This window comes from Ipomoea nil, unplaced genomic scaffold, assembly GCF_001879475.1.
Source record: "Ipomoea nil cultivar Tokyo-kokei standard unplaced genomic scaffold, Asagao_1.1 scaffold0510, whole genome shotgun sequence".
Taxonomy (NCBI): domain Eukaryota; kingdom Viridiplantae; phylum Streptophyta; class Magnoliopsida; order Solanales; family Convolvulaceae; genus Ipomoea; species Ipomoea nil.
In genome coordinates this window covers 678,001-701,920 of record NW_017616938.1, presented here as the reverse complement: position 1 = coordinate 701,920, position 23,920 = coordinate 678,001, and the positions used below count along the sequence as shown (strand labels likewise).

At 39.7% G+C, this 23,920-nt stretch overlaps 2 protein-coding genes across 2 annotated transcripts; both read left to right on the top strand.

Annotated features, from left to right (window-relative positions):
- The first annotated feature begins 2,781 nt into the window (after positions 1-2,781).
- Positions 2,782-3,642, top strand: LOC109173965. Its single transcript, XM_019323286.1, has one exon. The coding sequence runs from the start codon at positions 2,782-2,784 to the stop codon at positions 3,640-3,642; it is 861 nt and encodes a 286-aa protein (XP_019178831.1).
- A 1,934-nt stretch (positions 3,643-5,576) lies between these two features.
- On the top strand, positions 5,577-6,274 carry LOC109173964. Its single transcript, XM_019323285.1, has 2 exons — positions 5,577-6,053; positions 6,209-6,274. The coding sequence occupies exons 1-2, from the start codon at positions 5,577-5,579 to the stop codon at positions 6,272-6,274; spliced, it is 543 nt and encodes a 180-aa protein (XP_019178830.1).
- The last annotated feature ends 17,646 nt before the right edge of the window (positions 6,275-23,920 follow it).

Genomic DNA, 23,920 nt, shown 5'->3' with positions numbered 1-23,920 from the left:
AATATGTGATATAATTGTCCCTTATGTTTTGGACACCAAAAACTCAGTTAAAGAGAACAACTGGACACAACCACGAGTTCGACTTGTTGTCGAAGGATAACACGAGCTCACGCAATGACATATGTCACAACACATAGCTAATATGCATAATAGTAATACAACACCACTACTAAAACAAATCAAATCCAGGTAGTGTGGTTATAAGATAAGTAGCAATACTGGGGAGCAATAATCAGGCATAAGACTCACAAATATGCCATGCAATTAACTTGATGTGTGATAGCCACTGAAATTAAGTTTACTATCAATAATCCTTATTAGGGCATATCCTTTCAACAAGAGCATATTAAAGGCATTTCTATTTTCTATAGCCACATGAAGCTCCTTTAAGTAACTAAGCAAAGCTCATAATACATACCTTGTTCCTGGACATTAGTCCTACTCTTCACAGCACTATTATTCCTTATCTTATTCCTTTAAGATGGACTCTATTCAAGAATTAGGATTCACTGTATGCCTACTCACATAATTGGCATTCACAGTATTTTCCTCAAAAAACATAGCAGTATTCAGATTATATACACAAAGCTATTATTCAAATTTTGCATTTTGGGGGTTGGGAGTTATCAAAGCCAATAATCTGACCTTTAATAACGCTATTACGAAGATTCCGGGAATAAATGAATAGAGCTCCAGCAACCTCAGTGCACAGGAGAGCAGTTACGACGGAGGAACAACCTCTTCAGTATCCTAGCATTAAACTTGTTCTCTGTTCTCCACACCAGAAATCAATAGACCATAATAGTGTAATACTACTGGGCATGCTCGTCTTGGCCATGCGAACTATTTTTCTTGGGTTTCGCGAGATCTCTGCTGCTCTAAAGGCTTTGGGTTAGGGATCGTAGATGGATGCTATGAAGATGGTGGGTCGGCGGCCTTGGGTGTACCGACTCTGACGCCGACGAGCGGCTAACCTGCGATCCTGTTCGAGTGCAGCCTCTATCCGATTCAATCGACGCCATCCGATTCTCCCAGGAGGCAATCAGATGTGTACTGGCCGGCGAACCTCTACCAAGGTCATCGGAGGCCTTCGTCCGGCCTTCCCATAGTGATAGCCCTCAACAGATGGATGATCGCTCAAACATGAGTGCAAGATATATTAAATATAATATAATATATCTATAATATATATTAAATATAATATATCTATATATTATATTTATATATATTGAGAAGAGAGAGAGGAATAAATAAGTAATTCCATTGATGATTCAAATGATTGAATACATAGCCTATTTATAGTAAAATAATAAAGCTAGAAAATAGGAAAATAATGCTCCACTTCTGCATTCCATTTTCACGTATTGCTCCATGTTGCCACTGATAGGTAAATATCCATACCTCGGTCGGGATCCGATTGGCGACCGACCAATTGCTAGAGGTTAAGACTCGACTCGGTGCTTTGGAGAGCCTTTCGACCACCCTTGCGCTCCGATCGTCCTCCCGAGCGAGTATTCAACCTATTGCTTACCCTTTGCAGATTAAGCGTTCTTTCTCTCTGTCATAGACACGTGTCATTGCGAGAAAACGACAAGGAAGCAGTCCTCCGTAAGGACACGTATAAGATGCGTGGCTGGCATGCCGAGTAATGGGTTTTGAGTTTTCTCCACGCACTTATAAATACCAGCTGGGGGATAAGGAAAAGGGACTTTTGGACAAATGGCAAGGAGATTATAGAGAGGATCCCGGTCAATAGATAGGGTATTGTCATATTCAGTCTCCCGGTCCAACTGTACATTAGTGTCGGTCGTTACCTGTATTAGTACTATCATTTTGCCGCCGTCCGTGGGGGTCCGGTACAACAAGTCATGAGTGACGCAGTACGATCTCTTTCCATGTATCCATTCATGTACAACCAAGAAGAAGAGGAGATCAGTTCCCCTGAACATCATACGCTTCGAGGACAACCTGTCGATCTCAACCTTTCTCCTGGTCGACAAACCACGACCGACCCGATCGCCTACATCCAACATGCATCGCAACCCTCTGCACAACCATATCCGCAGTACGGATACCCGCCATCAATCCAAGGTCCGCCCTATGGATTTTGGCTGGGTACTCCTTTCTATTACCCTCCCGGCGCATATGCACAACCCACATGTATCTTTCCACCACCCACATACGCCCCTGCGCACACAATTCCCGGTCAAGCCCCTCCAAATTCAGCAGGTTCACAGAGTGAGCCAGAGCAGCAGCCCGTTCACCAGACCCGCCGCTCAGCTCGCTCGAGGTTGGGTTCGCGGGGTCCTCTAGAAGATAGGCAGCAACAACTGGGATTTCAAATGCCAGGAGGAGAAGGCGTAGAGCCACCAATACCGAGAGCTAGTGCCTCCGAGAGGCTCAGACCGGCGATGCACCAACGCTTGGGCCCTCAGGATGACGATCGTAGGTCGGTCGATTCGCCAATGCGAACTGCTAGTCGTGGAGATTCATCAAAAATCAGCACTTCGCATGCTCCGAGACGGCGTAGAGTCCGAGAAGGCATGCGGAACACGGTTCAAAGTGAAGCAAAGGGATTGTTGGATCAGGTACGACAAGAGTTTAATCAGTGGCAGCAAGAGCATGGTTCGAGCCTAGTCGAGCCTGTTACCCCCCTATTACGCACGCCATTTACGCCCGAGATCATGGCCCAACCGTACCCTCATGATTTACGCATCTAGGCACTAAGGAATACGATGGAAAAACGGATTCGGAAGTCCATGTAATTCCTATTACGGAAATATGTTGATGATGGGAGTAACAGACGCTGTCATGTGCCGGGCATTTTACTCAACCCTCGCCGGTAAGGTTGCAGAGTGGTTCAAATCGCTAGAACCCGGGTCTATTACATGTTTTGCCAGCACTGCGACCAAATTTGTTAGAAGGTTTGCCACTTCTAAAGCCTTTTGGAAGCATTTTATGTACTTGGATAAGGCTAAACAGTTGGAGGGTGAAACTTTATCAGATTTTTTGATCAAGTGGAATACTGCTATTGGAGAAGTAGAACCTATGGATGACCTCATAGCTATTCATATGTTGCATCCTTCATTACGCGCTGGAGCTCTATACCAAGATTTTATTCTACATCCGCCGTCGACTTATGAAGAGGCGATCTGCCGAGTGGCCAGCTATGCTAGTGTCGGGGAAGCGAATGCTGCTAAACGATTGCAGGAGGTTGGACCTAGCCATAAATCATCCGGTCGGTCGGACAATCGATCGACTGAGCAGTCGGGCCGTGGTCCGAACCGGCATATGGAGTTCACTCCTTTGAATCGCTCGGCTGTTGAGGCCCTCAAGTACGCCCAATCTTGCAATTTAATTCGACTCCCCGAGCCGTCTAGAGATGGCCACGATAAGTCTAAACATTGTGCGTATCATCGGTCCAAGGGACATGACACCGGAAAGCGCTCCACCCTCAAGCAATTGCTCGAGGATTTATTACAGGCCAGGAAGTTGGACCGGTTGATCGAGAAGAAGGATGATGATAGGCGTTTCGCTTGGAAAAGGTCATCTAAAAAGTCTGACTCATCAACAAAAGGTAAAGCTTCTGATCATGACCCTCCTCCGCCATCAAAGCAGGTAATTCATGTCATCTTTGGCTGAATGGAAGATAGTCAGCTGAGAGAAAGATTGCCGGTCAGGATAGTGGAGTCTCGTGAGACATGCAAAAGAAAAAAGACAGAACCGATTACGTTCACATTAGAGGACCGGCCTGAGAGCATGGATCAGGGAATTGAAGCTTTGGTTGTTATGGTAGACATAATGGGGGTTGACGTTCAAAGAGTCATGATCGATACGGGTAGCAGTGTGAACATCTTGTATTTGGACGTCTTTCATAAACTAAAACTTGACTCGCTCGAGCTAACCCCAATTGCGACTCCTTTATATGGTTTTATTGGGGACACCATCCACCCAGAAGGCAAAATAAGCTTGCCGGTAGAACTGGGCACCCCGCTCCGGTCGGTCAAGACGATGATGGAATTCGTAGTGGTTAACCTTCGGTGTGTTCACAATTCGATTCTTGGGCGTCTGGCCATCATGAGAATTGGTGGTATTATTTCAATGCCTCATTTATGCATGAAGTTTTCCACCCCGATCGGGGTTGGAGTTGTACGAGGCGATCTGCAGGCTGCTCGAAAATGTTACTCGCGTGCGGTTAATCGACGAGATGCAGGTTCATCCCGGGTTAACACCATTGTGAAAGACGTGAACGTGCTACGTAAGGAGCAACCTGAACCTTCTGAGGAAGTTGAAGAAGTTTCACTTTTTGATGATCGAACAAATAGGAAAATTAAAATTGGAAAGTCTTTGTCCCCGGAATTACGCGATGACATACTACGTGTCCTGCGAGAATTTGCGGACATTTTTGCATGGGGACCTCAAGATATGCCAGGGATCAATCGATCGGTAATTTGTCACCGGTTGGTAGTTAATCCAGACATAAAACTAGTCAAACAAAAGACTCGGCATCTTTCATCTGATTGTCGGGAATTTGTGCGGGAAGAAGTAAAGAAGATGGCAGCGATTGACCATATCCGACCGGTAATTTATCCAGATTGGGTCGCGAATATAGTCTTGGTCCCCAAACCCCTATCATGGCGGATGTGTATCGACTTTACAGACCTAAATAAGGCGTGCCCTTTGGATCCGTATCCCTTACCAAGCATACATCAAATGGTCGATGAAACCGCAGGAGCCGAGTTGATGAGTTTTATGAATGCAGTTAAGGGTTATCACCAAGTCATGATGGCCCAATAAGATGAAAGCAAAACCTCTTTTGTTACTCTGGATGGATTATATTGTTATCGGGTCATGCCGTTCGGTTTGCGAAATGCTGGAGTAACCTATCAGCGGATGGTCAACACCCTGTTTGAAAAGTTGTTAGGTCATACTATGGAAGCTTACATCGATGATATGTTGGTAAAGAGTCGAAGCCGATCGGATCACACTCGATACCTCCGACAATGTTTTGAGATCAAGCGAACATATCGATTGCATTTAAACCCAAACAAGTGTACATTTTCCGTTCAAACGGGAAAATTCTTGGGGTTTATGATGACCAAGCGAGGTATCGAGCCAAACCCTACGAAGGTTAAGGCGATACTCGATATGCAACTACCCTCTACCGTTCGGGAAGTTCAGCAATTCCTTTCCAAATTAGCCGAGCGTGCTTTACCTTTCTTCAAAGTTTTGCAAAAGGCTACCGGTTTCATGTGGGATGATGAATGTCACACGGTGTTTAATCAGTTGAAGGAATATCTTATGTCACCAATTGTCCTTGTTAAGCCTGAGCCTGGGGAAGATTTGAAAGTATATCTAGCAGTAGCAGTCAGCAATATGTTATGTCGAATGGATTCAGAAGGCTTGCAGAGACCGTTATATTACGTTAGCCACGTTCTACAAGGACCAGAGCTCCGTTACTCGAGGGTGGAAAAAGCCGTTTCGCGCTTTACACAGCGGCCAAAAAATTGGCCCCATATTTCCAGGGCAGAAGGATCCGAGTTCTGACCGTTTAGCCAATCGGCGTAGTGTTACGAATGGCGTCTTCCTCCGGGCGATTAGTCAAATGGGCCCTGATGTTGACTCAATTCGCTATTGACTACAAGCAGCGCCTAGCAATTAAGGGGCAAGCATTGGCTGATTTTGTCGTTGAGTGTACTGCTCGAGACTCTCGACTGCAAGTTCATGAAGATTGCGATGCGGCCTGGTGGGAAGTTGCCACTGATGGCTCTAGTGGCAAAAAAGGTTCCGGTGGAGGAGTAGTCGTCACAAGTCCCGAGGGGTTCAAGATGTATTATGCGTTGATATATCATTTTAGCCCGAAAAATAATGAGGCCAAATATGAAGCTTTTATAGCGGGCTTGCAACATGCTCGAGATTTTGGGGCCAACTATGTTCGCATTCAAATAGATTCGTTGTTGGTTGTCAGGCAGGTGTTGGGAGATTTTGAGATAAATGGTGATCAGTTGTACCAATACCGGAATCTAGCTCTCGAAAAGTTAAGTGTGATGCAAGTATATTATCTAAGCTGATTCAAGAAGCACTAGAGCACATTTCTCGAATTGCTCAAGTTTTAGTAATTCTAGCACCGAGCATCATGACCTCGATCGTTGCACCGATAGATGCGTCTGTTGATGACTGGATAACGGACATTATGACATACCTCCAGGAAGATCGCTTGCCGAATGATCCCGACCGTGCGCAGAAAACTAAGCTCCGAGCTCCAAGGTTCTAGATAATGCAAGGTCAGTTATACCGGCGGTCGTATGGGGGACCCTTGATGCGATGTTTGAATGATTTTGAAGCAAACATAGTGATGAGTGAATTGCACTCGGGTTTATGTTTATCACATTAAGGGGGCGATCTTTGGTGCGCCGTATCATGGTTATGGGTTATTATTGGCCCTCCATTCAACTTGATTGCGAAAAGCTTACCAAAGGTTGCGAGAGTTGTCAAATATTTGCTGATTTTGCTCAGATGTCGGGCCGCCCAGCTACATATTATCAACCGGTCAGCATTGCGATCCCATTCGCACGATAGGGTGTTGATATTGTTGGCCCATTTTTGCAACTTTCAGGTCGTAGACGATTCATCATAGTGGCCGTTGATTATTTTTCAAAGTAGATCGAGGCTTAGCCGCTATAGCCACGATAACTTCGCAGCAATGTGTCCGTTTTTTGTGGCGTAATGTAGTCTCGCGTTTTGGCGTCCCTGTCCAGCTCGTCACAGACAATGGTCAACAATTTGAAGGTCAATACTTCAAAAATTTCATGGCCACTATTGGTACGACCGCAATCCGATCGTCGGTAGCTTATCTCCAAGGGAATGGGCAGGTTGAGAATGCTAACCGGACGATTTTGGAAGGTTTGAAGAAAAGGTTGCACTCAGCTAGTCGAAGTTGGGCGGAAGAATTGCCTTTTGTACTCTGGACATATCGAACAACCCCACGCGGGGCAACAAAAGAAACCCCATTTTCGCTTGTTTACGGGGCCAAGGCTCGATTGCCACTAGAGGCCTGGATTCCAACTTCGAGGGAGTGTACATATGATCCAGAGGAAAATGAGCGTTTGATGGCCTTAGATTTAGATAGCCTTGAGGAGAAAAGGGTGTTAGTTGCTCGACGAGGGGTCGAATAAATAAGGTCAAAGCTACCAGAGACATACAAGTTCGACCTCGATACTTTCAAGTAGGGGATTATGTCTTATGCCAACGAGAAGCCAGCCAACTGTCAGAAGGGGGAAAGCTGGCACAAAGTTGGGAAGGACCTTATGTCATATCACATATTGTTCGTCCAGGTACATATCGGTTGGAGACGACCACTGGAAGACCAATCGAGCGCACTTGGAATTCTGATAATTTAGTTCTGTTTAGGCACTAATGTTAGTCCATGTTGTTAATAGGGGCAGATTTTGGCTTGTATGCTTTACATTGCTCGGTTGACAATGTAATTTTATGTCACTTATGTATAATATGTAATATGTGGTCTTTTTATGTCGTTACTGAGGGGTGAATGCTGTACGCCTCGAGAAGATACTGGCTAACTAGAAGATGCATGATCAACCCGGTTAAACTGCCGATGAGGGTCCTTACCCAACGACCATAATGTCGCTTAAACTTATCCGGCCACGCCGCTGAGAGCTAAATGCTCGCCGACTGCAAAGTCGCTTAAACGTTTCCGACCGCAAAGTCACTTAAACTTTTTCGACCGAAACGTCGCCTAAACTTCCCCAACCAACAGGTCCAAATCCGCATTACCTTACACTCTCAAAGTCTTATATTTATAAGAACTTCGAGAGTGGGGGGCTGGACTGTACTTATGTACTATTTCCGTTCTACTTTAAGCACAAAGTATTTCCGCACAAAGCATTTTCGTTCTGTTTTCCGTTCTACTTTAAGCACAAAGCACAAATGGCTTATGCTCTTTCGTTTTCGTTTAAACATCATTAATGTTACCCCCAGTCAATCGAGAATCAACCGGGAGATAACCGAGAGAGACAAGTTAACCAAGAAAGACAAATTAGAAGTTAACCTAAGTACAGGTGAATGGTTGAACCTTCATAATTTTCATTTAACAAAAACCAATTGTTTAATCGCTCGGTACAAAAGGACCGAGCTCCTTAACGATCATCAAAAAAGAAGAAATAAGAAAATGCAGCTCATGACTTGGGGGCGGGTGGATTGCCTTCCTTCTCCGGTATGAAGCCTTGGTCTGTTTGTTTCTCCACGTTCGTCTCGAGGGCGTCCGAGGGAGAGGCAGAGTCAGAGAAGGGTGCAGGCCCAGGATCCGGGATGTCGTCCGAGAGGTTCGATAGGATAGTCCGGAGGTCGTCTCCTTCAAAGACTTGCTCCATAACGGTTTGGACTTCTTTTCGCATGGTAGGTTGACCGGACGCGTATGCGCAGCTCCCGAACACCCAGACTAAGTCTTCGCCTAGCTTTTTCTTCATAAATGATCAGAAAAATTGCTCAGCGGAGGTTGAGTCCCGACAAAGGAATGTGGCAAGGCCGTCCATATTATTCAAACAGAGTTTCATCTCTTCTGACTCCTTTCGAGCAATTCGAGCATCCTTCTCGGCCGACGACCGCTCGTCTTTAGTAGTTTGAAGGTCCTTCTTCAGCTTTTCAATTTCTTGGTCGCGACGAGCTACGACCTGTTTGAGGGCTTCAGCTTCGTTGCCAAGTTTGGCTCGATAATGCAGACCGGTAAGTATCCGGGTCAGCTATAAAACTTTAAGTTAGAAGGTGACAAAGTAAAGAAAAGCAAGATATTTGGATAAGACGCATTTACCCGATGACTTGCAAACTGCATCTCTTACTTCAGCTCCAACCGCATCTCTTACTCCAAGTTCTATTATTTAATTGATTTCGAAACCTCTTTTGAAACTTTAGCTCCTACTTCTCTTGAATTGATTTCGAAACCTCTTTTGAATTGAACCTAAGACCTTACGGTTTATACATCAAGCTTTCATCTATCTCGCCTGTACGGATTATTGGTCATTATAGCATATTCCTTGATATACTTCTTTCTTTCCATAGATGCTTGACCTCCAAGGTAACTTCATGCAATCTCGTTTGCTTCTCGTTTCTTCGTATGAGATTATCAGTATGACTTCGTCTTTGATTTGGGGCGTGTGGGCTTATTTAAGTATACATATCATATGCATACATCTCCTTCTTCTTCTTCTTCGTATTTTTCCCTTTCTCTATATTTGTTAATTTTCCTTTCATGGTCTATGACACGCCTAGACTTAACAAATAAAATTGGGGATTCTAAAATGCAATTTGGCATATCAAAATCTATTACAATATATTCCTAACAATTTCCCCCTTTTGATAATGCCAAAACCCTATACTCAGTCATTGGCTTTAAATCTTTTGAAAAAATATTTTTGCTCAATTTTATTTGACAAAGCCGTGATGAGTTTAACAAAAATTTTCTAGGAAAATAAATGACTCGTGAATTAATTTTAGACAAGTTCCTAATACGCATTTGCATATTTAATTCTAATCATTTTTCTCTTTTGTTATGCGTTTTACATGCTTGTCTTTTAATTCACATACTAATTACAAGTTAAGATATCAAAAAGAAATATAGACCGCTTTAGGAAATTAACATAACTTGTATGATCATAATAAGGTAAAATACTTGATAATTTCGAAACAGTAGTTTTACAAAACAAAAGTTTCGAAAATCAGATTACCTCTTTTGCCTCTTATCACTTCTTCCGTTCTTCAGGACATCTTTGATGTGTTCTCTCATCTTGTACACATCATTCTTGATACGTTCACAGAAGAATTCCTTGTTGACTTGTTTGGCGAGGTAATTTTCATAAGCTTCTTTCAGAGTTGTTCCCGATAGAACTCCAGCATCAATCCACTCTATGCATTCATTGAAGCTTCTACCTTGGCCTAGAGAATTTCCTGTGGTTCCAGTGAGATTTTTCAATTCAAACCACATATCCATCTTCTTTCTCTTTCTTTCTTCTTCCTTATTTTTTCATTCACCCAGTGTGCTACTTCAGCTGGGGATTGCTTCTTGATCATGGCAGGTGCGTTTTCTTTGGTCCATATGGTATATGGTATTTCAGATTTGGAGCAATTGAACCAATCTTCCATCTTTCCTTTAGAAGAACCTGCACCTATACCAGAATTAGCAAATTGAGCAAAACCCAAACCACCTGGAGATGCTTGACGTCCACGGCCTCAGCTTCGGCCACTTGGTGGTGTAGTTTGTGGTTGCCCAAAATATTCTTGTTGTTGAGCCTCCATATGACTGAGATATTCTTCCCCCCTTTTGGCTTTATCAGCAACAAAATTAAGAACACGGGTATCTCAGTCTTGGTTGGCTTTCACAATCTTGATTCCTTCATTGGCTTTGTCAGAAGTATTCTGCAAAGTTTCGAACTTCCGAGTCATAGAGGATAACTCAACTTCAAGTTGATTGATTCTTCGTTCTTGATCTTGTATGGCCTTCAGTTGCCTCATATGTCGTTCATAATTGATCTTCTCAGCATCCTCCTTTTCTTTCTTCCAATTTTTGATCACTTCAACCAAACTGGCAGTGATGTCAGCCTTCAAATGGCCTTCTGTTCTTTCGATCTTGGACTCCAAAGATATGTGCTTTTCAAAAATTTGCGTGAAATTTGACCTTGTGTTTTCAAATTCTTGCATCGCTAAATGTCGTTAATCTCTCAAAGTAGTTCTGATCTTGTGGCAAATTGTATCTCCAGATTCGGATACTTTGGCAAACAAAATTGTCAAAATGTCATCTTCATCTTCTTCAGGCCGGTGGTGTGTCGTCCAGTTTAGATTCTGCAGGGATCTGAGAAACTTTCTTCTTGAATCTGCTAGAACTGGAGTTTCCACAAGTTGTAAGCTTCTTCCTTCAGATGATTCGGCCATAGTAGTATTTTCTTGACAGCTGGCTTCTTTGTCACGAGTTTCTCCATCTGTATTGACTTCCTCTTCCCCTTGATAATTGTCAATATCTTGAGAGAAACTTGGATTTGAGAGAATAGGCTGCTCAGACAATGGTCTATCTTCTAGTGGGGATTGGAAGTTTGTAGTAGCTTTGACAAAGATATTTTGTACTGCAACTTCAATTAATTGTCCCCCCCCCCCCCCAATTAATTATCTATTCTCATTCAAAACTTCTTCTCTTACTTGTTCTCCAATCTCTTCTCTGATCTCATCTCCAACATCTTCTCTGACCGTGTCAACATCATCTTTGGCAGAGTCATTTACTTCCATTTGTGGACCATCAAAAATCCTCAAAATTTGGTCATTATTTGTTTGAATATTTTTCTATCTTTCGGCTTCAGTGACAGGGATATTGACCAAATTCAAGTCACCAATCATAGCAGTAGTAGTTTGATCATCATCAGCAGTATATAACACGGGTGCACACATATGTGAAATATTTTCTCCTTCTTCATTTCTTTCTCTTAATGTATCAAGAAGATCATCAGCAATATTAAGAGAAGGTTCACTTGGATTATGATGAGTGTCCACAATAGATCTTTGCAACGCAATTTGTAGCTGTGCTTTATTGATCTTTTCCAATTGAGCCGGTGAAATTTGAGTTACTTTCTCTTTGGCCACAGTTGCAACAACTTTTCCTCTTGCAGCCTTTTCTTCAAGTTTTGATCTGTAAACTTGATCTAGATTCATTTTGAGTGCCTCAAATATAGAATCTGTTCCGCACCACTCCAAGGCAAATTTTTCACTTTCTATCTGTTCCGAAGAGGCTTTATGGATGAGAGAGTGATATTTCTCAATACGCCAATTTTTCCATACTTGAACTCTGACCTTCTCGTTCATCAATTCTGGATCATCTTGGATAGTGTTGAACACTACTGGTCCAGCACTTGCTTCACCTGTTGATTGGCTCGAAATCCTTCTTTGTAATTCATTAGAGACTCGTACTTCAACTCCTGCTAGTTCCATCTGTGTTGTGTCATCAATGGGTTCGGTTGACAATCCCAGATGACAAATATTCTGAGCTTCATTCTCAATCACTCCTTGGAACGGTATTATTGGCATGGTTGCGTGGCTTCTTGTTCTCTGGTGGTTGGGTTACTAGACCCCATAAAATTGCTTGCAGTTGATGCGGCCCGGTTGCTTCTGATTTGAGATCCTTTTGATTGAGGTGTTTTTGTGCTTGCAGAAGCTCCTCCTTTGGATGCCTTTTTCTTTTCACTCTTCTTCCCATAGTCTGGTGAAAATGTCCTGAATAGATACCTATAGATTCCAACACTTTTGTGTTTTCTCAAGGGTATTCTCTTCTTCCTCAAAATTTCTCCAATGACAAGTCCATAGCTTACACCTTGAAGAAATTGATCTCCTTCGAGTTGGCTTCCAATTGGCTTTGCGAAAAGAATAAAGCCTATAATATTGGTGAAAATGTAATTCGCCCAATTGAACTTGATTCCATTCATCAAGCAAATATATGGAGAAACGAATTTATTCAAAGTACCCAATTTATTATCCAGGGCTTTGTAAATTATATCCAACAGCATCTCATATTTTGGCTTCAAAAGATTTTTCTCATCGCATAAATCTGGTATTTCTGGTGCTTTTGGACCTCGGATTTCATCCCAGAAACTTTGAAGATCAAAATGATGAGTATCCACCAAGATTTGAAATTTGAAATTTTGAAACAAGTTTGGATGTCTTCTTCAGAAATTTCAACTTGTGTTCCACCAACAGTGGATAGAATTCGGCCATTCTTCACATTTTCATGTAGGTAAAGTTCTACTACATCTTCTTCAAAGGATCCAGAATACTTGTAGCTGAGAAAATCATAAAGTCCACAGTTCTTCAATGTTTGAATGATCTTCACTGCTAGAACTTTGTCATGAGCTTCATTCATTAAATATTCTTCATTGAGAACCATTCCCACCGTGAGTTATTTTGCAAGCACGGTTAGATCCTTGGGTTGTTCTCTTTGCGCCATTGTGATCGACTTGGATAATGCTTGAGTCGGTTGAGGAGAGAGATTTAGGCTTTTTGAGTGATATGAGATTTTCTTTTGGTAGGGAAGATGAAGAGTTTTGTATGAGAGAGGTTTTAGAGGATTTTTCTCGGTCGGACGAGAGAGAGAGAGAGGGTATGGACAATTAAGTCCTTTTGTGTAAGGGTTCCAAAAGTGACTCTTTAAGGATAGGTGTGTCATTTTAGTGAGGATGAGTCAGGTGAGAGAGAATGCAATCATTACTAGACATCAGCATTTAATGCTCACCAATTTTTAGAAATCTTTTAAGCACGTAATAGATTTCTGAAGGGACACATAAGGTGGAGATTGAGTAGGAGAGGAGGTTTAGGATTTGATTTGGAGAGAGTTATGAGAGGAGATTTGGTAGGAGGCTAAGTTGCAGAATCGATTTAGGAAGAGGATTCTCGAATTGACAGGTTAGATCTCTCACAAAATAAATAATATCAAATAAAGTGTCTCTATCTTTCAGAAATTGAATTTTCTTTAAATAACAACCACACGATAAAATAATAAATTTAAACACTTTGGTGGTATCAAAAGTCTTTTGGGATTCAATTACCAAAAACAATTAGGAAACAATCACACACACACACACACACACACACACACACACACATATATATATATATATATATATATATATATATACACGCACACATGGTAATACATATATAAATCACACAAATTTTGGTAAATAAATAAATTTGGTATTTCTGGTGCTTTTGGACCTCGGATTTCATCCCAGAAACTTTGAATATCATAATGATGAGTATCCAGCAAGATTTGAGAATTTGAAATTTTGAAACAAGTTTGGATGTCTTCTTCAGAAATTTGAAATTGTGTTTCACCAACAGTGGATAGAATTCGGCCATTCTTCACATTTACATGTAGGTAAAATTCTACTACATCATCTTCAAAGGCTTCAAAATACTTGTAGGTGAGAAAATCATAAAGTCCACAGTTCTTCAATGTTTGAATGATCTTCACTGCTAGAACTTTGTCCTGAGCTCCATTCATGAAATATTCTTCGTTGAGAACCATTCCCATCGTGAGTTGTTTTGCAAGCAGGTTAAATCCTTGGGTTGTTCTCTTTGCGCCATTGTGATTGACTTGGATGATGCTTGAGTCGGTTGAGGAGAGAGATTTAGGCTTTTTGACTGATATGAGATTTTCTTTTGGTAGGGAAGATGAAGAGTTTTGTATGAGAGAGGTTTTAGAGGATTTTTCTCGGTTGGACGAGAGAGAGAGAGAGAGAGAGAGAGGGTATGGACAATTAAGTCCTTTTGTGTAAGGGTTCCAAATGTGACTCTTTAAGGATAGATGTGTCTTTTTAGTGAGGATGAGTCAGGTGAGAGAGAATGCAATCATTACTAGATAGCAGCATTTAATGCTCTCCAATTTTTAGAAATCTTTTAAGCACGTAATAGATTTCTGAAGGGACACATAAGGTGGAGATTGAGTAGGAGAGGAGGTTTAGGATTTGATTTGGAGAGAGTTATGAGAGGAGATTTGGTAGGAGGCTAAGTTGCAGAATCGGTTTAGGAAGAGGATTCTCGAATTGACAGGTTAGATCTCTCACAAAATAAATAATATCAAATAAAGTATCTCCATCTTTCAGAAATTTAATTTTCTTTAAATAACAACCACACGATAAAATAATAAATTTAAACACTTTGTGGGTATCAAAAGTCTTTTGGGATTCAATTACCAAAAATAATTAGGAAACACACACACACACACACACACACACACACACATATATATATATATATATATATATATATATATATATGTATATATATACACGCACACATGGTAATACATATATAAATCACACAAATTTTGGTAAATAAATAAATTTGGTATTTCTGGTGCTTTTGGACCTCGGATTTCATCCCAGAAACTTTGAAGATCATAATGATGAGTATCCACCAAGATTTGAGAATTTGAAATTTTGAAACAAGTTTGGATGTCTTCTTCAGAAATTTCAACTTGTGTTCCACCAACAGTGGATAGAATTCGCCCATTCTTCACATTTGCATGTAGGTAAAATTCTACTACATCTTCTTCAAAGGCTTCAGAATACTTGTAGGTGAGAAAATCATAAAGTCCACAGTTCTTCAATGTTTGAATGATCTTCACTGCTAGAACTTTGTCTTGAGCTCCATTCATGAAATATTCTTCGTTGAGAACCATTCCCACCGTGAGTTGTTTTGCAAGCAGGTTAGATCCTTGGGTTGTTCTCTTTGCGCCATTGTGATCGACTTGGATGATGCTTGAGTCGGTTGAGGAGAGAGATTTAGGCTTTTTGAGTGATATGAGATTTTCTTTTGGTAGGGAAGATGAAGAGTTTTGTATGAGAGAGGTTTTAGAGGATTTTTCTCGGTTAGACGAGAGAGAGAGAGAGAGAGAGAGAGAGAGAGAGAGAGGGTATGGACAATTAAGTCCTTTTGTGTAAGGGTTCCAAAAGTGACTCTTTAAGGATAGATGTGTCTTTTTAGTGAGGATGAGTCAGGTGAGAGAGAATGCAATCATTACTAGACAGCAGCATTTAATGCTCACCAATTTTTAGAAATCTTTTAAGCACGTAATAGATTTCTGAAGGGACACATAAGGTGGAGATTGAGTAGGAGAGGAGGTTTAGGATTTGATTTGGAGAGAGTTATGAGAGGAGATTTGGTAGGAGGCTAAGTTGCAGAATCGGTTTAGGAAGAGGATTCTCGAATTGACAGGTTAGATCTCTCACAAAATAAATAATATCAAATAAAGTATCTCCATCTTTCAGAAATTTAATTTTCTTTAAATAACAACCACACGATAAAATAATAAATTTAAACACTTTGGTGGTATCAAAAGTCTTTTGGGATTCAATTACCAAAAACAATTAGGAAACACACACACACACACACACAAACACACACACACACACACACACACACACACATATATACATACATATATATATATATATATATATATATATATATATATATATATATATATATATATATATATATATATATATATATATATATATATACATGCACACATGGTAATACATATATAAATCACACAAATTTTGGTAAATAAATAAATTTGTAACTTCTTCCCAAAAACAAATTTTAGAAGCCAAAAATAAATCTTGATATCAATTTTGAAAAGCTTTTTTGTATGGCAATTTTCTAAACAACACAAATAATACTTAAACACATATAGCACATGCAATTCACGTAACAAATATTTATCATGCCACAAATAACTTAAATTAGTTTAAGAGCACGTAGGCATGTAAATAAGTCATTCATGAAGATTAATACACATATACAAAAATTTACTTGCATTCCAAGCAAAAAAATAAACTAACATGCGATTAAACTCTAAATTTTCGAAAATTGCATATTTATCAAATCAATTTTGCATGGAACATAATTACACATAAAATAACACATGCAAATATATAAACAAATAGATAACATATATTTCAAAATTATTCACGTAATTTTCAAACAAAAACATGAACAAATAATACTAAATAAATTAAATTGAGCACCTGTATCAATTAAAATAAGGAGATTAAGTCCAGTGATACTTAGCACAATTCGATCATTCTCAATTCGTGCCTTAAGGTAGCATATCTCGTTTCGCATAAAGGCTTTGTGTGAATGTCTTCAACTTGGTTCTCCGAAGGGATATACTCGATTTTTAGATCTTTCTTTTCAACATGATCCCTTATGAAATGATGTCGAATGTCGATATGTTTGGTTCTTGAGTGAAGCACCGGATTGTGAGTAATCGCAATTGCACTAGTATTATCACAATAAATACTAACGTCATCACAATTTACTCCATAATCTTTCAATTGTTGCTTCATCCATAATATTTGCGCACAACAACTCCCTGCAGCAATGTATTCGGCCTCGGCGGTACTAGTTGCGATGGAATTTTGCTTTTTGTTAAACCAAGAAACAAGCCTTCCCCCCCCCCCCCCCCCCCCCCAAGAATTGGCATGTCCGGGAAGTGCTTTTTCTGTCTATTTTACAACCTGCAAAATCCTCATATGAAAAACCCGTTAGAGTAAAATCTGTACCTTTAGGATACCATAATCCTACGTTGATTGTTCCTTTTAGATATCTTATGATCTTCTTTGTTGCGGTGAGGTGGCTTTCTTTTGGATTTGCTTGGAATCTCGCACACACTCCCACAGCATAAGATATGTCCGGCCGGCTTGCAATGAGGTATAGAAGTGAACTAATCATTCCTCTATATTTCGTTTGATCGACATCTTTTCCATCTTCGTCTTTGTCTAGCCTCAATGATGTACTCATAGGAATTTTGATCGATGATTTTCCATAAAGGCCAAACTTCTTGATCAAGTCGCGGGTGTACTTGGCTTGGTTGATGAAAATTCCTTCTTTCATTTGTTTGACTTGTAAGCCCAAGAAGTAATTTAGTTCACCCATCATGCTCATTTCAAATCTCTTCTGCATAATCTTAGAAAACTTCTCACACAAAGAATTGTTAGTGCTTCCAAATATAATATCATCAACATATATTTGCACTAATAAAATATGTTCACCATCTTGAATTCTAAAGAGAGTTTTGTCAACTTGGCCTTTGGTGAATTCACAGCTTATCAAGAATATTGACAAGGTATCATACCAAGCTCTTGGTGCTTGTTTTAACCCATACAATGTCTTTTTAAGTTTGTAGACTTTGTCACCTTCGCCTTTTACCTCAAAACCTGGGGGTTGTTCGACATAAACTTCTTCTTCAAGTAATCCATTCAAGAATGCACTCTTGACGTCCATTTGGTAGACGGTGAAGTCCTTGTGTGCGGCATAAGCTAGGAAAATTCTTATTGCTTCAAGTCTTGCTACGGGTGCAAAGGTTTCATCAAAATCTATTCTTTCTTCTTGCGAATATCCCTTTGCAATGAGCCTTGCTTTATTCCTAACAATTACGCCGTCTTCATTTGCTTTGTTCCGGAAGACCCATTTTGTTCTTACAACATTGTGATCATTTGGTCTTGGAACAAGTTCCCAGACGTCATTCCTTTTGAAATGATCAAGCTCCTCTTGCATGGCGTCAATCCAACTCGGATCACTTAATGCTTCGTCCACTTCCTTTGGTTCCATTTGAGATAAATAGCACGTGAACAATGCTTCCATGGTTGAGGATCTTGTCTTCACGCCATCGCGTACATTTCCGATGACTAAATCTGGAGGATGATTTTTGAGCCATCTCAAATCTGGTTCAAATGGGTGCATGATACTAGATGGGTTCGCTGGTTGAGAACGGGAGGAATCTGTTCGAATTTCATCATTAATTTCTTGGTCTCCAACTTGATCTTCAACCTCATCTCTAATTGGTTCTCCAACTGGATCTCCAACCTCATCTCTAATTGGATCTCCAATTGGATCTCAAACCTCATCTCTATTAATATTATAATTAATTGTGCCACATGCACTTTCTGGATGAGAGGGGATTTTCTAGAGAATTGGTTTCCAGCTCATCTAAACTCTGCAAAATATTATCTTCACACGTATCATTAGTATCACCAAAATCAATTTGACACCTGTTACCATTTTGCATGTCTTCCACGTCCAGTGCAACATTTTTTACGTGCGATTTTTCATCAAACACCACGTGTATGGACTCTTCAACCACCATTGTTCTTTTGATTAATATTCTGAATGCTTTGCTGGTAGTCGAATATCCTAGAAAAATTCCTTCATCTGCACGCTCATCGAAAGCTTTTAGATGCAATTTATCATTAATATGAATAAAACATTTGTATCCAAAAATATGAAAATAATTAATATTTGGTTTTCTCCCTTTTTATAATTCATATGGCTTCTTCTTGTACTGCTTATGAATCATGCTTCTATTTTGTGTGTAGCAAGAAGTGTTGATAGCTTCCGCCCAATATCTTTTTGGGAGACCGGATGCACTAATCATCCCTCGTGCGGCTTCTTTAAGCGTCCGGTTTCTTCTTTCGGCTACGCCATTTTGTTGTGGCATTCTTGCAGCAGATAATTGATTTTAATTTAGAAATTCCTTGTACATCGCAAAATGATTGAATCATGCTATTCACGAACTCGGTTCCATGATCGGTTCGGATTTTTGATATTTTCATATCCTTCTCATTTTGGAGTTGCTTCAATAATTTTGGTAGCACTTGCTCAACTTCACTCTTCTTCTTGATAAACACGGTCCAAGTGTACCTGAAAAAATCATCAACAACAACAAGAGTATATTTCTTACCACTTATACTTACTGGATCAACCGGTCCAAATAAGTCCATGTGTAGTAAGCTTAGCGGTCTTGACGTTGACTCTTGCGTCTTTGATTTGAATGACGATTTTAATTTGTTTTTCTCGTTGGCATGCGTCATACACTTGGTCCTTCTTGAAGACAATATTTGGTAAACCTTCAACAAGATTTTTCTTTGCAAGTTGATTGATTGTCTTGAAGTTTAGATGGTTGAGCTTCCTATGTCATTCCCAATTTGCTCCATTCGAATTTCTGGTCATTAAGCATACAGACTCTTTGCTTGTGCTCCAATCAACCACGTACATATTTTTCTTCCTTGCTCCAGTGAGTACTACTTCCTTTGTTGTCTCATTTTTTATTAGGCACTTATCTTTGGAAAATTCCACAAGATAGCCTTTATCACAAAATTGACTAGTACTCAGCAAGTTGAACTTCAATCTTTCTACATACGATACATCTTCAATTTTTATTCCATTTCTTTCAAACGTACCAACTCCTTTGGTAATTCCATAATTTTGATTTCCTCCAAAAATCACTTTTGGTCCATCGATTTTCTTCAAATTCACTAGATATAATTTATTTCTCGTCATGTGGCGGGAGCAGCCACTATCGATGTACCAAACATCCTCTTCTTCCTCTGCTCCAAGGGCCATAAGACAATCTTCGCTTGAACTCAACTCATTTGATTTGCAAACTAGCGCTATATCATTTTCTGAACTTGAACTTTCATCGCTTGATGATGATTCGTCGGACTCATCATCTTCATTTGGCTCATCGCTCATGAGAACCTTTCTTTTGTCACGTTTGAATCTCCGATCTTTGTTGTCGAATTTATTTTATGTAGATTCAACGTTTTTGCCTTGATATTTGCTAACGATCGGATGCGGGCAATTTATTTTAAAATGTCCGGGTTTGCGGCAGTTGTAGCATAGATCGTTCATTTCTTCAACTTTTTCTTCATTCGGCTTCCATGCGGCATTTTGGTTTCCACGAGAGAAATTTTGATTTCTTCGTGATGAATATTTGTTGTCTCCTTTTCGCATGAATTTCCTGAACTTTTTAACAAAAAGAGCAAAATGTTCATCAGTCATAAAATCAACATTATCTACTGACCTGGAGGTTGACAGTTGTTCGGCCAATAGAGCTGGATTTCGAACTTCATAATCTTCATCATTTTTGGCCTTCATTTCGAACTCATATGCTTTAAGATCACTAAACAATTTGTCAATTGACAACGTTCTTAGATCTCGGTGATCTCGCATAGCCGTAACCTTCATATCCATGCGGATAGTAAGCCTCGTAGGATCTTGAGATTAATTTCTTTTTGGCTAATCTCTTTGCCAAGATCATTAATCTCTCCAAAATTTTTTATCATTCTTGCTTCCATATTGACAATGCTTTCATTTGATAGCATTTTGAAATCTTCGAACATCTTCATGGCTATAGTGAGCTTGTTATCCTTCTCTTGTTCATCACCTTCACCGATCTTGATGAGAGTATCCCAAATTTCTTTTGCGGTTGTGCATTTTTGAATTTTTGGGAATATTTTTCATCAACGGTTTTGAAAAGAATATCTTTGGCAATGTTGTCAAGATTATTTCTCTTTCTATCGTCTGATAACCATTCCGGTTTTGGCTTTGGTACATATTGTTGAGCATCGGATGATAGAAGAAATGTTGTGTTGACTTTCAATATTTCTATCGGTCCATTAGAAATAACTTCCCACATTTCATTGTGTAAGGCCGATAAATGAACCTGCATACGAACTTTCTAATCATTAAATTTATCAAGTGAGAATAATAAATTTTGTGCTAAATATTTATTCATCTTCTTGTGAGAAAAAGAATAATATAATTCAATCACACACTGGTAAAATGGATCTGCCTAGCAGTCAGAAACAAGGTTGACCCAAATAGACAACCTGCTCTGATACCAATTGTTGGTCCCAAAGGGGGTGTGGTAAAAGTCTAGAGGGGGGGGGGGGGGGTGAATAGACTTTTAAACATTTTCGCGAATACAACAATTGTTGAGGCGATAGAGAAACTAAAACTCTTAACTAGATTGTTAGAGTCTTGTGCACAGCGGAATAAATAAATACGAGTTGTGTGATTGTGTCAAATATATCCACGTGATAAGCAGTAAATGACACAAGACAATTTATAGTGGTTCGGAGGTGATATAATCTCCCTGCTCCACTTGCTCTTATCGTCCAAGAGCAATTCACTATATCCACCACTTCTTAGTTCCTAGATATAATGAATTTCCGTGATCTAGTGCTTTGATCACTAAGCCCACACTAATCACGCCAGTGCCTCCAACATTGCTACTTCGGATTTCACAGCTCCATGCTACTTTCCAGGATTTCACAGCTCCATGCTACTTTCCCCCCGTCTTCCACGATCCGGTCGACGTATCCCGTGATCTGGTGCTTTGATCACCAAGCCCACACCAATCACGCCCAGTGCCTCCGACACTGCTGCTTCGGATCTCAAAGCTCCGTGTGACAATCCAGGATTTCACAACTCCGTGTTACTTTCCCCCGTCATCGACGTATCCCGTGATCTAGTGTTTTGATCACAAAGCCTGCACTAATCACGCCCAGTGTCTCCGACACTGCTGTATCACTTGGTTGTAGAAAAACAAGTTTCACTGGCTTCCAACTTTGAGACTTCTTGAATGGATCTTCAATATACAGCAAGTCTCTCAATGATGAAGATTTTGAACACTCTTGAATATTTTCTCTTGAGCTTCTAAGTGTTTTATCTCACTTGGATATTTCGTATCTAGCTTGTTAGCTCTGTATATTTCTCACTTGTATTTCGTATGCTTTTCTCACGTTCAGAGCTCTGTTGGAAGTGCATTGATCTACTTCAATCTTCATCCTTTTATAGCTGGTTTTGAGAAGTTGTCCGTTGGAAAAAGACAATCTCAAATTTGAATTTCAAATCTCAAATTTGAATTCTTGTAGCCTTTGTAGAAGATCTGTAGCTTTCTCAGAAGATCATATTAAAAATGATATCTTTGACATTTGAGATATTTCAGTCGTTGCATAGCTCTTGGTCCATGTGAAGAGACTCTTAAAATATTTCTGATGCAGATCGTGTCTTCACGTGAAGGTGCTTCTTAAAATAATTCTGATGTAGATTCATGCCTTCTGGGACTTTCATCTTCAGTGTATTTTAATCTCTCTGTATGGGCTATTGATGAAGTTGTTTAATCTCTCTGTATGGGCTACTGATGAAGTTGTTTAATCTCTCTGTATGGGCTACTGATGAAGTTGTTTCGGCCAATGAGATCTCTTGATCTAGGTCTCATACTGGTGGTGAGATTTCAATCCTTGATTGGAACTTCATCTCTAACTTTAGCTCTTACTATATATAGTCTTTGAAACTTCATCTCCAACTTCAACTCTTACTATATATAGTCTTTGAAACTTCATCTCCAACTTCAACTCTTACTATATATAGTCTTTGAAACTTCATCTCTAACTTCATCTCATACTTCATCTTGACTTATGAAGACTTTGACTTACTTCATCTCATACTTCATCTTGACTTATGAAGACTTTGACTTGCAAACTGCATCTCTTACTTCAGCTCCAACCGCATCTCTTACTTTGCAAACTACATCTCTTACTTCAGCTCCAACCACATCTCTTACTTTGTCACTTCATCTTGACTTATGAAGACTTTGACTTGCAAACTGCAACTTATGAACCACATCTCTTACTTTGTCACTTCATCTTGACTTATGAAGACTTTGACTTGCAAACTGCAACTTATGAAGACTTTGACTTGTAAATTGCATCTCTTACTTCAGCTCCGCGGAGAGTCTCTTACACTTCTTTGACTTGCAAACTGAGTTCCGCGGAGCATCTCTTACTTTGTCTCATACTTCATCTTGACTTATGAAGACTTTGACTCCGCATCTCTTACTTTGTCTCCAAGTTCTATTATTTAATTGAATCTTCATCTTGACTTATGAAAACTTTGACTCCGCATCTCTTACTTTGTCTCCAAGTTCTATTATTTAATTGAATTTAATTGATTTCGAAACCTCAAACTTGATTTAACTCTTACTTTGTCTCCAAGTTCTATTATTTAATTGAATTTAATTGATTTCGAAACCTCAAACTTGATTTAATTACGAAACCTCTTTTCAAACCTCAGCTTTTTGATTTCGAAACCTCAAACTTGATTTAATTACGAAACCTCTTTAATTTTGCCTTATAAAATTGTAAAGAATAAGTTTTAAACCTGAGATCTTGTGATTTATACATCAAGCTTTCATCCATCTCGCCTGTATAGATTATTGGTTATTGTAGCATATTCCTTGATGTACTTCTATCTTTCCATAGATGCTTGATCTCCAAGGTAACTTCATGCAATCTCGTTTGCTTCTCATTTCTTCGTATGAGATTATCAGTATGACTTCTTCTTTGATTTGGGGCATGTGGGCTTATTTAAGTATACATATCATATGCATACATCTCCTTCTTCTTCTTCTTCTTCTTTGTATTTTTTCCTTTCTCTATATTTGTTAATTTTCCTTTCATGGTCTATGACACGCCTAGACTTAACAAATAAAATTGGGGATTCTAAAATACAATTTGGC

Excerpts from the sequence above, each read along its gene's own strand:
- LOC109173965 (XM_019323286.1), top strand. The coding sequence starts at position 2,782 with ATGTTGATGATGGGAGTAACAGACGCTGTCATGTGCCGGGCATTTTAC.
- LOC109173964 (XM_019323285.1), top strand. The coding sequence starts at position 5,577 with ATGGCGTCTTCCTCCGGGCGATTAGTCAAATGGGCCCTGATGTTGACT. Across the intron at positions 6,054-6,208 it reads AAAAGTTAAGTGTGATGCAA|GAAGATCGCTTGCCGAATGA; the intron begins GTATATTATCTA and ends ACATACCTCCAG.